The sequence below is a fragment of the Schistocerca piceifrons genome, chromosome 6, assembly GCF_021461385.2.
Source record: "Schistocerca piceifrons isolate TAMUIC-IGC-003096 chromosome 6, iqSchPice1.1, whole genome shotgun sequence".
Lineage (NCBI taxonomy): Eukaryota > Metazoa > Arthropoda > Insecta > Orthoptera > Acrididae > Schistocerca > Schistocerca piceifrons.
Window position 1 is genome coordinate 10,256,116 of NC_060143.1, and position 12,985 is coordinate 10,269,100.

General features: G+C 40.1%; 1 protein-coding gene across 10 annotated transcripts in view; it reads right to left on the reverse strand.

Moving 5' to 3' along the window:
- The window catches only part of LOC124802474 (ral GTPase-activating protein subunit beta), a 398,111-nt gene that overhangs the window by 361,794 nt on the left and 23,332 nt on the right, over positions 1–12,985 (reverse strand). For 6 of the 10 annotated variants that reach the window (XM_047263270.1, XM_047263269.1, XM_047263268.1 and 3 more), the window contains exons 2-4: positions 11,473–11,694; positions 4,287–4,488; positions 3,571–3,597 (exon numbers count right to left, since the gene is read on the reverse strand). In XM_047263270.1, the coding sequence (XP_047119226.1) occupies positions 3,571–3,597; positions 4,287–4,488; positions 11,473–11,694 (451 nt within the window). The remainder of the gene's footprint in view (positions 1–3,570; positions 3,598–4,286; positions 4,489–11,472; positions 11,695–12,985) is intronic. The other 4 variants (XM_047263273.1, XM_047263271.1, XM_047263272.1 and 1 more) reach the window with 1 other exon arrangement.

Below are 12,985 nucleotides of genomic sequence, written 5' to 3' on the forward strand. Positions count from 1 at the left end.
GCTATGATGAGGTGTTGCCAAAGAGACATGTACAAAATTGTGTGGTAGACATGCAAAGCAGTTGTATCAGGTATACAGAAACTGTCCAAGATAATCTCATATTGATTTTACTGCAGGAGTATATAGAACATTTTGTTTGTTACACAAAATTGGCAAACTGAATACCCAGGCACTGCCGGGTTTTCGGCTCATTAAATAACTCAATGGAACTTTAAGGCTCTGTGGACACTTTAAGGTAGCTATAAATTCTCAGTCAACAATAGAAACACGACCGGTACCAATAGCTGAAGAATTACTGTCAATATTTTCAGGTGGAAAATACATTTCAAAATTGGATCTTGCTGATACATATTTACAATAGTTATAACAAAAAGGAATCAAAGAAGATAATAGTAGTTTGCACTGTAACATTCGGCAACTCTGCTTCATACAGAATTTATTTGTGCCACCTTCACCAACTTCCTCTCCATCATGGTTGCCTAATATAAGCGGCATTCAAAAAGAAATGAGCCGGAGGTATAATTACAAAACCCAGTACCTGTACGTTAGAATTATTGACCCGGGCTATTGAGACACTTGTCCCACTGTGACACAAGTCGGTGAATGGCTGTCTCATAAAATTTCTGGGCTGCGATGTTAACCAGTTCTGCACATACAGCTGGATGTCATCATCTGAGGTGAATCGTTTCATCGTCGGAGCATTTTTAAGGGGACCAAACATGGTGTTATCACAGGGAGAGAGGCCCGGGCTGTATGGAGGATGGTCGAGAACCTACCATTTGAATATCTGCAGTAGTTCCATGACTGTGTTGGCCGTATGACGCTTTGCATTGTCGTGGAGCAGAATGACACCACTGGTGAAATTATCTATTCGTTTTGATTTGATTGCTTGGCGAAGGGTGGTCAAGGTTGGTGAGTAACACTGGGCATTTACTGTTGTCACATGCTGCAGGAAGTGAATCAGAAGGGGATCATCTTGGTCAAAGAAGAACATCAGCATAACCTTCACCTTGGACGATGATGCCCAGTTCTACATGTGGAAATGGTTAACATTACAGCCTCGGGAATTTTATGAGACAGCCATTCATCACCTTGTGTCACAGTGAAACAAGTGTCACAACAGCCAGCATCAATACATCTAACATACAGGTACTGGTTTCTGTAATTATGCCTCCAGCTTGTTTCTTTTTGAACGCCTCTTATAAACAAATGTCAAATGTCACTGGTACTGAGAATACAATTGTCCTCCTTTTGAGATGCACCAATCTGACAATACTTGAAGGCAACAAGCAAGTGTTTCATTTATTCAAGTTTGGTTAACATCATGTAGTCCTCAAATTATCTGTACAATTCAGCAGGATCTATCTCACACTTACCACACTCCACACCTTATAAAACATACCCTCAAGCCATCATATAAAATTCATTTTATCCAATATTATTTATGCCAAGGCTTTGTTCTGATTCACCGTTTTCTTTGTGTCCATGTTCAAGGGAGAACTTAGGCTGTCTTCCGTATTATGTAATAACCTGTGAACACATGCTCTTTCATGTGTTATGCTCTTTCTATTAACGATTACAGCATCTTGTGGCGGGTGTCTATCATACACTTTTCTTGTTGCTGTCTTCAAAACTTGAATCCTGTGTTTTGCTCAATCACACTCAATTTGATGAAGCTATTTTGCAGAGTACATGCTGGAGTCAAATTCATGACTTTCTACTGCATTTGTATTGCAGTAGGAGTTAGATGCTGTCTTAACATTTTTATCCATGCAAAGGTCTTCCTCCAGTATCACAGCCATGTGTACAGTGATTTCTTTTTCCTTCAAACGTTACCCAGCTTTTCAGTCTATCTTTGTTGGTCAGCTGTGTTTACTTTCTGCTCTACAGTTTCTGTACATTCCTCACTGGACATAACCGGTTCACTCATTTATCTATACAAAGGCGTTTTGTAAGTCAGGCATTCTTTTCCCAGATTTGAACACGTTTCCCCTCTGGCTGCATATGGAATACATTTTGGTGGCTGATTTAAATTTGGACAGTTTTTCTTCTGGTAACTGCACTCACCACAATCTGCACATCCTATCACTCTTTCTTTGCAAGGTGCTGCAAAGTGTTCCAAAAATCTGTCAACTGAAACATGGGAAGTACCAGTGTGTCTTTGAATGGAATAGCTCAAAAACCATTGTATGATCTTTTTATGTTGAGCAGATTGTTTCTTAACTGAGGAGTGATATCATTCACACGATGGAGAGCTTCGTTATTGCACCGTCCTGTCCTGAAGCAATATCTGACTTCTTCGGTCATGTCTTCTTTGTTCATCTTGTTCATCAAATTCTGCTTGAATAATGCAGCCATTCACTCAGTCTTGGAAAGAAAGGGCAGCACATTGTACATTATGATACTTGGACATCTCCTTTGTGAAGCCATGCAATTAAGGACCTACACTAATTTTATGTTTGATATGATTTTGGCAGCCTTGGGTGTCCGTCTCAGTCTCTGCAACCAAGGATTTGTTTGTGGTCATGATACTCTTTTTGTTTTCAATCTATCTTTCTTGAGGTCTATTAAGTCAGTAAATATTTTCTTTTTTGCCTTTGCTTCACCATCTCCTTTCAATCTAATGAACATCATGCTCAAGTGTTTCGAATTCTGTCTTGGTTGTTCCATTTATTTGAGTGAGGTACTCCTTATGGGATTCATGTAACAACTGTAGCACTACAACTGAGGTCATCACAAGTGCAGCAAAGACTGCTGCACCATACACAGATCCAAGGAATATTAACAACCTGAACATGATATATCGCAAAAATGTCAACATGTGTTGAATCTTTTGGTGATAACATTTTATTTAGTTGGTTGAACGTTAGGGTCTGAACTGGATGTCAGTTTAACATAAAGCCACATGCTAATGACTAATCTCTTCTCTGATGTATAGTCACTGTATAATAAAGTGCTATTATAACCTAAAGTTATCAGAATACTGACTTAGTAGACGATATAAAAACAAGATTTATGATTTCATCTAGTTGGAAGTTCGATGACTACTATAGAACAGATGTGTAATTTATTAGTAACATGCATATTGAATGAACTCTCTCAATCTGCTACTGCATTCTGGGATACTTCACTTGACACTGGGAGGAGCATTAGGATTAGGGGGGAGGGGGAGAATTCAAATATCATAGATCACAGTGCAAGTAGAATACGCAAAACAGATTTTACAGGACGTTTAGCACAGCAATTACACAGAAAGGAAAATATTAGTAAAAGGTACAATCAGATGGAGGATGGCATTTAGTTTATCGAAATAAATAACTCACGACTTTAAGGAAAGGAGGGGGGAACCTAGAGAAAACAAATCGTCATATATGGATGGATGTTATATCTGATGTCACCACTAGGGGTTCTGGTTTATTCTAGTCAGCATGTAAAAATAATTTTATGTGGATATATCCTCAGGCAGGTAAGAGATATAAAAGACTCAAAGATTAATTTCATATCAACAAATATTAACTACAGAAAAAAATTATGACAGAACATATGCAACAATTCTATCCTTATACTTACTTATATCCAAATATGGAAATGGCCAGACTTGAAAAATAAACAAATTAAAAAATTAGCACTTGTAGAAGTACACACCAATGTCAATTAGAATAGGAGCGTATATTTTTTTTTGCATGTCCCAACTTATTGCATATAATATGTCATTATTATAGTTCTGTGTAGATAAATAAAAAATAATTTCTGATAGTGACTGACGCGCAAACACACACACACACACACACACACACACACACACACACACAGAGAGAGAGAGAGAGAGAGAGAGAGAGAGAGAGAGAGAGAGAGAGAGAGAGAGCTTGGAGGGGGGGGGGGGGCGCATCTGTGAAAAATGTGAAGATTTCTCATTGAGTATCCTAAGAATGAGCTTTAATACCTACTTACTATCTTATTTCTTGCTTATCACCAGAAATGTGTGAATTCAAAGCCACCCATGAAATTTCAGTTCATCTTTTTTTCTCTAACACAATCAAGGAAATGATTCATCTGTAGCACAAATATTAATTATTCCTGTAGATTCATCACACATTGCAGAAAAACACCTACTTAGAAACATTTAAAATTACCAACGTATATAGAACATCAGTACTACAAAAAAGTTTTGAAAGAAACTGCATTAAATCACAGTTTGCATCATAGAGTTGCTTACATCAGCAATAACAGTAATACAATTTTTTTTACACAGGTTTGAAAAACACGCAGAAAAAACTCAAACATACCTTCCCCTTTTCGTGGAATGAATAAATTATGAAAGTGTGTTATCATTTTACGAGCATACAGATTGGGATCCTCACAAACAGGCTTCGGAACACACACTTTTGGAACTGGAAGCAAGGCTGACAGCCACTCACAGTACACACTTACACAATCCCTTATAGTGTCATGTTCACTAAGTGGCAAACTCATTCCAAAGCAAATGACCTGAAATAGATGCAGTGCTAATGTTAAACACAAAAAGAGTCAGTTCAGATATGTTGCAGACTCAGTAAACACCAACTATAATTTACTCTTGTTCTAACAACAATTCAATACCATTCTAAAAGTGCAAATACCAAGTCAGCATAGAGAATCAATATTTAATGTCAAATGTAAGAATATTTTACTGCATACACTGCATATTTTGTGCCAACATCAGATGGATGAGATAGCAAAGGTTAGAAGGTGTATGGATATACACAACAACTTTTCCCTGGCTCGTTTTGCCAATGGCACAAAACTGAATCACCAGTTGTGGTACAGTTAACTTTCTGCCCTGTACTGTGTAGTCCACAATAAATACAATGATCCAGAACCAAAGATATACTACACACTAGTTTGTTTTATATTGTGAATTGTGTTCTTGTACAGAAGAAATTATACGGGTTGTTACAAAAGGTACGGCCAAACTTTCAAGAAACATTCTCCAGGGCTGCATCAGCGCATCAGGGATTCCATGCGACAGAGGGTGGATGCATGTATCCTCACTAACGGAGGACATTTCGAACATTTTCTGTAACAAAGTGTTTGAAGTCACGCTGGTACGTTCTGTTGCTGTGTGTTTCCATTCCATGATTAATATGATTTGAAGAGAAGTAATAAAATGAGCTCTAACATGGAAAGTAAGCGTTTCCGGACACATGTCCACATAACATCTTTTCTTTATTTGTGTGTGAGGAATGTTTCCTGAAAGTTTGGCCGTACCTTTTTGTAACACCCTGTATAGCAAAATACTTATGACAACACACATATATTTTGGAGATCAGGCTGTTTAACCCAGGTGGACAGCTTAAGACAAACATTTAAGTGTACATTTTACTATCAGATTTCAAGACTCATATAACGAAATCTTTATAATGCAACTTTTATGGAAGTAACTTTCAAAACAAGAACATGTACGTTAAATTTTATTCCAAAAGACTGCGCAACAATGTAGTTATAACATGAGAAATGAAATAAACTTCTACAACAACAAACAGACAATCGGATTATTTGGGGGACCATCTTTATAATGTGATACTGTCTGTGATCATCAATATGAATTTTTTATTTAAAAAAAAAGTAATAGTAATAATTTTTTTTCTCATCAACAGGATTAATACATTTAAAAAAACTGTGATAGACTGTTATCAACTCTAGAGGGCGATAAAATAGAATCAGATTTTTCTTTATAAACAGGAGTGTGAACTAAAGATTGGAAACTTTTTGATAACTGTGTACTACATGTACATAAAGAGGGGCACTACCAACAGTAAACTGAAAAGCTCTATAGAAAATCAACACAATAACTGCCAATTGATTCTCCATACAAGTAAATATACCGTTATTTTAAGATTAGTAAAAAGTCAGTGGTGAGACACTCAAACTAGGGGCACTTGTACCTTGGAGTGTTGCATCAAAGGCAACAGTACATGTAGGAAGAAATGACTGAGACTAATATAATGTGATTTACTCACACCAAAGTCTTTATCCACATCATTCTCACATGATACACAAAGCTGTTTTATCTTACTGAAACTGAATGGCAGTGGATACAGATACATTTGAAAAATATGTATGAGCCTTACTTAGGGTCTCTATGAACTGCTAAAAAGATTTCAAGTGCCATATTGTGTAGCTCATAAAATTCCACAAGGCAAAATAAAATGGTACAGTATTTAAGGCATTTCCCTTCCATGGACGTCTTAACAACAAAAGATAGAGAGTCAAATTAACAAATGATACCACCAGAATACGACAAAATTTGGGGGGTGATGGTATGGTGGTGGAGGGGGGGGGGGCGGAGAGGGGAGACATTAAACATGGTATCTTGGAGTGATTGGTGCTTGGTCCTGTTTGTGATCCATACGGATGATGACCCATAGACACTGTAGAGCTTTATAAAACCACAATGTTTAGTCAAATACTCATACATATAAATCCCAACAAAAATGACTTAACAGGTACCAGAACTACACAGACTGGATGAGATTCCATTTGTAAAGTTCCTGGGCATCCAGAAGGGTAATAAACTGAGGTGATGCCAGTGCATGGATAAGTTAACCAAAGAGCTCAGTTCCTCCTGTTTTGCAGATAGAAATCTGTTTCATTGTATTGACCTAAAAACAAGATTGCTACCATATTTTGCATTCTTTCACGTAATTTTGTCCTGTGGCATAATATACTGGGAAAATACAGCTAAGGTCACAGAAATATTTATCCTATAGAAGTGAACAGCAGAAATAACGTGTGAAGTTTATAACAAAACATCTTGCAGAAGCTTATCCATGGACTCTCGTACATAGGAAGCATAAAAGAATGACCTGCTAAATTACAAACCAATATCCTTAACATTGTGTGCTGCAGAATTCTTGAACATATTCTCAGTTCAATTATGAGGTTCATTCAAATGAAACCTCGACAGTGCATCCAGCTTCGCCTTACTTGTAAGATGGTAAATAGCTAACTGCGGGTATGGTGGCACCATCTATTGGTAGAGAGACTGATGCGTACGCACCGTTTGATGTTGCATAGTGCCAGTGTGGTTTCACGCTGAAGAGAAGGCGGTCACACAAGTTATTGTCCACTAAAGAACATGCAGGCAAGTAAGCAGGAACAATGAGGAGGGATTCAATTTTTGGTGGTACAGGAAGTTGAAGGCTGTGAAATGTGTTGGCTGATGAAGGCTTTGTACAGTGAGTACAGTCTGAGCTGTTCAAGTGTTGTGGACTAGCGCAAACGCTTTCACTGAGGGGTGCACATGTCACTGGAAGACAATGCTCGTCCTGGATGGGCTCATTGTGTCATCACACCGGAAATAGTTGTGGAAGTGAATGCTTTAGTCTTGGACAACTGCACAATCACTGTGGACGAGATTCATCAGTTACTGGGTATTAGCGTGGGCACCGCCCACACCATAATTCATCAACACTTGAACTTTTGAAAAATCTGTGAGCAGTGGGTGGTTCCCCACCAACTGACTGCCAAACAGTGCAATACTCGAATGGTGCTATCTTTGAGTCATCTGCAACGATATTGTGACGAGGAATATGGCTTTCTGTCACATATTGTTACACGTGATGAAACATGCTGTCACCATTTTGAACCGGGAAGCAAGCATCAGAGCAAGAAGTGGAAACATGCAACTTCACCACCTCCCAAGAAATCAAAGGCCATGCACACCAGTTGTGGTAAGGTCATGATGTCCTCCCTTTCTGACCACAAGGGCCCACTGCTTGTCGAGTTCCTGGAATGGGGAACCACCATCAATGCCCAGCTATATCAAGCCACTTTACCTTAGATGAGCCATCAAGTCAAAATGCTGAAGCATGTTGTCCTATGGTGTTATCCTCCTGCATAATAATGCCCGCCCACAGCCAATGCAGTGAAGACAACATTGCAGCAGTTTCGGTGGGAAGTGCTGGAACATCCACCATACAGTCCCAACCTTTCGCCGTGTGACTTTCATGTGTTACGTGCTCTAAAACAAGCTATTCACGGACAGCGATTCGCAGCAAACAACAAAGTGTGTGACTGAGTCCAGGCATGGATCCAACAGCAGCCTAGTAGCTTCTTCAAGGATGGAATCTACCGACTAGTGCTGCAATGGGATAAATGTGCCAACAGTTTTGGCAACTATTTCTGAGTATGTGTACTGTGTATAACTACACTTTTGAGTTAATAAAATCGTTCCCGTTACTTTACACTAGTGACTGGGTTTCATTTGAATGCCCATTATATAATAAAGTTTCTTGAGATGGAAAGGCTTATGTCCAAAAATCAGCATGGTTTTAAAAAGTATCACTCAGGCAAAATTCAGCTGGTCCTTTTCTCGATGATATCCTGGGAACTACAGATGAAGGGCAACAGGCAGATTCCATATTCCTAGATTTTCTAAAATAATTTGACATGGCACCCCACTGCAGATTATTTATGAAGATACAAGCATACAGAACTGGTTCCCAGATATGTAAGTGGCTCATTGACTTCTTAAGTAATACAGCCCAGTACATTTCCCTTGATGGCAAGTGTTTATCAGAGACAGGGCTTTCATCAGGTGTGCTTCAGGAAAGTGCAATAAGGCAGCTATTACTTTCTATATACATGAGGGATATGACTGACAGGGTGAGCAGCAATTTATGGCTGTTTGCTGATGTGGTGTGCAGAAGGTGTCGTCATCTAGTGACTGTGGGAGGATACTAGGTGACTTAGACAAAATATCTAGTTGCGAATGGAAGCTACCTTTAAATGTAGAAAAATGTAAGTTAATGCAGGTGACAGCTAAATTTCTCATTGTAATGTTGCAAAGCAATAGGAAATGGCATGATCATTTACGGATTGCAGTGTGAAAGGTGAATGGTTGACTTCGGTTTATTGAGAGAGTTTTAGAACAGCGTGGTTCATTTGTAAAGGAGACTGCATATAGAACACATTAGTGTAACCCACCCTTGAGTACCACTCAAGTGTTTGGGATCCACATCAGGCCAGATTACAGGAATACATTGAAGGAATTCAGAGGCGGGGTGCTAGATTGGCTAGTGGTAGGTTCAGTCAATACACACGTATTCCAAAGATGCTTCAGGAACTGAAATGCAAATCCCTGGTGGGAGGTAACGCTTTTTTTCAGGAATGCTATTGAGATAATTTAGAGAACCAGCATTTGAACCTGTCTCCAGAACAATTGTACTGCTGCCAACGCACATATCAAATAAGGGCCACAAACATAAGATAAGAGAAATTAGGGTTCATACTGAGGTATATAAACAGCTGCTTTTCCTTTGTTCTATTTGCGAATGGAACAGGAAAGGAAACAACTAGTATTGGTACAACGTACCCTCTGCCATGCACATAATGGTGGCTTGTGGAGTACGTAGATGTGGATGTAGACCTATGGAGTCTTGTGCTTCGGTGGCAATACATCTGCTGCCTAACTGCATTTGTGATTGATAACAAGAGTGAATTTAGGGTGAACTGTGGAATTCACAATCACAATAGTAAAAGCAAAAATGATTTCCATGGCAACAAAACATGACTATTGATGCTTTCGAATGGAATTTTATATTTTGGGCGGTGCAGGAAGCTACAACAGACTACCAGACGACATCAAGCAGAGGATTGAAAATCCCCAGTTACTCAAGGGCATATTAGAAGAGTACTTAGTACACATTTCTTCTATAAGTTTTCAGAATATCGGCACTCAGAAATGTAAATTGCACTCCATACTAGTGTTTGTATAAAACGGGTTTTAACTTTGGAAGTATATAGACTGTTGGTAGGATTCTGTGTAAGGTCATATAAATGCTTTGTTTAACATATTAGATAAAAACATCAGGTAGATCGTTTAAGAGGAGCAGCAGAGGGTTCCCTCCCTTCAAAAAGGTGGTTTTTTTTCTACCACCATACAAATTCATGCAAAGTAACTTAGAGGTAATTTACATTATTATCAGTCCAGGGACCTTAGCATTAGTCATAACTGTGTATTGTGTATTAAACTGAGGACCTAGAAACGATGGTGAGGCTTTGTCCTGCCGTAGCCCTCAGTGCTCAGTGGTTCACAACCCTACAACAGGCCACAGCAGTCCACACAGGCCACAGCAGGTCAACCCACCCCACTGCCGCCCCACACCAAACCCAGGGTTATTGTGCAGTTCGGCCCCCAGTGGATCCCCTCGGGAATGTCTCATACCAGACAAGTGTAACCCCAAATGTTTGCGTGGTGGAGTAATTATGCATACATGGAGACAGTGTTTGTGCAGCAATTGCCAACACAGGGTAAGTGAGATGGAACCAGTCCGCATTCACCGAGGCAGATGGAAAACCACCTTAAAAACTATCCACAGGCTGGCCGGCACACTGGACCTTGACACTAATCCGCCAGGCAGAATAGTGCCAGGGACTGGCACACCTTCCTGCTCGGGAAGCAGCGCATTAGACCATGCAGCTAGCCAGACAGGCTAGTCATAATTAGTTGTTAGCATATTGTACACAATTAGCTTGCAGTGGCTGCTTCTGCCTGTTAATGCAAAGATTGATTGTTTCCACATCTCTGAAGGCTCTCCTTCATGATGCGACTTCTGAAATACAATGAATGTATAAATGAATAAAGTTTTATTGACCTGAACCAGTGAGGAGAATTAGAAATTATGACTTTTGGTATATATACGACTCTCAGTTATATAATTTAAACAAGTAGTGTACAAGCAAAGCTATGTAGTCATTACTTTTATGTTAAAAACATCAACGAAACAGAAACGAATTGAAAATATGTCAGCACTGACACATCATGTGGTACAAAATGAAGGTTAGGTCAATAAATGAGATTAATGACAAAGCAGTTAGCATCCAGGCCAACCTGTTAGCATAAACTGTTATGTTCAACTGATATTACAATGAAAATATCTGTGGCTAATTTTCAATTTCTTCTTGGAGCAAAACCATTATGTACAATTTCTTTAAAACATGCATGAAGCAGTTCACATCTAACAAATACTCCTCTGTACGCTACTGTATGCTGTATCTATCCATACGCAGAAAACTCAAATTGTCCACAGAAGTGACAGATTTTAAATCTAGCTTATCATTCAATAAGAGGCCTCTTTTTCCCTGAGGAGAGTTACAATGTTTAATCTCACATATGATCCAAAACTGTGTACCAGATCTACTTCATTCAACTTTTTGCCCCTAGAATTTTACACATTTCGCTCTCTAACATTAAGTGGGCAGTAGGACTGCACATTTTTCCAGTCAGATCACAAGATTCTATACAGTTCATTCTACAGATGTGCACCTATTTGCATGTGAGAAGACGTGTAGGACATATATTTTGCTGGATGAATTTTGAAATGTGTCTTTCAGAATGACCTGGTAAATTATCAATTGAAGCTCCAAATTAAAATGTCTCACTTTCAAACAATAGCTACAACAAAAGTTATGTATCTCATGAAAACTTACCTCCATACACCACATAACCTCTTTGTCAGTTGTAAGTGGGCTTGGCTCTGCAGCTTGAGTGAGGCCAAGATTTGATGCAAGCTGTTTGACAACTGCAACAGCAACATCTTTGCCTGCAGACATGGGAAACTTGGCCAGAACACTTTGGCTTTCTTCATTTCCATGCTGAACAAGAGATGTCAGAGAAGCCCACTCTGAATACATTCCACCACCCTCTGTGTCCTGAAAAACAAACAACGGCAAACTTTTTGTCACACAATTTTTCCATTTACTGTGGCACTGTAAAATTAATGTCACAGTATTCGCCACCTATGGGAACAGATAAGTGTAAGGGAATACTGTGGGGCTTGGAGAGAGAAAAAGTAGACATCACCAATTATCTTCTAAGCCACTCATCCTAATGTCTTCATCCAGAATCATTGTGGTATTGACTGGTTGGCTGTACATCTACATGTACAAACATATTCTGCAAGCCACTGCATGGTGCTTAGTGTAGGGTACCTTGTCCCAATATTAGTCGTGTGTGTTGTGTGTGTTTGAGGTTTACGGGCGCCAAACAGCGGGGTTATCAGCGCCCAAACGCATAAAAACAGGAACACATGCAGTGAAGGGACTAAGACGAACAGCGAACAAGGGGAACAGCTAAAAGACACAGACCTGACGCAGTTCCAAATCCTCACATACAGAGGCAAAACAAGAGGAGAAGGAGTGCACTAAAAAAGGAATGGAAACACAAGGAAGGGAGGACAGGAACCGAAGGGAAACAAGGAGGTATTCGTGACTGGTGGACCTCTTACCTAAAATCTGGGTGAGCCAGTCATCCAGCAGCACATTAAAACCCTCTCCCTAAAATCCGAGGCAACAAATTGGACAGGACACAAAACCGTAAAACCTTAACCACAGACGTTGCGTCGTCTTTCAAAATAGAGGGCACATCCGGTGGCAAAGAAACCACCGCCCTCTGGTCAGAGAATAAAAGACAGTCAAGTAAAATGTGGCGGACAGTAATCTGGACGCCACAAGCACTGCAGATTGGGGGATCCTCCTGCCGGAGTAAAAAACCATGTGTGAAGGGACTATGCCCGATGCGGAGGCGAGTGAGGAGAACCTCATCCCGCCTGCATGACTGGTAGGACGTACGCCATGGCCACGTGGTGGCCTTGACCAGACGCAGCTTATTTTCACCGACTGCCAGCCACTCCTCTTCCCACTGACGCGTAACGCGAAAACGCAGGATGGAGGTAACAGCATGGAGGGGGACGGCACATTCAACAACGTGAGGGAGGGAACATGCATCTTTGGCAGCCACATCCGCCAGTTCGTTTCCCCTAATACCCACGTGCCCCGGCACCCAGCAGAAGGAAACCTCCTTCCCCTGCCGCTGCAGGTGCAGTAGGGCATCATGGATGTTCTGGACGACCGTATCCGCTGGGTACAAGTGTTGCATGGTCTGAAGGGCACTCAGGGAGTCAGAACAGATGAGGAACTTACGACTGGGAACACATCTCATCTG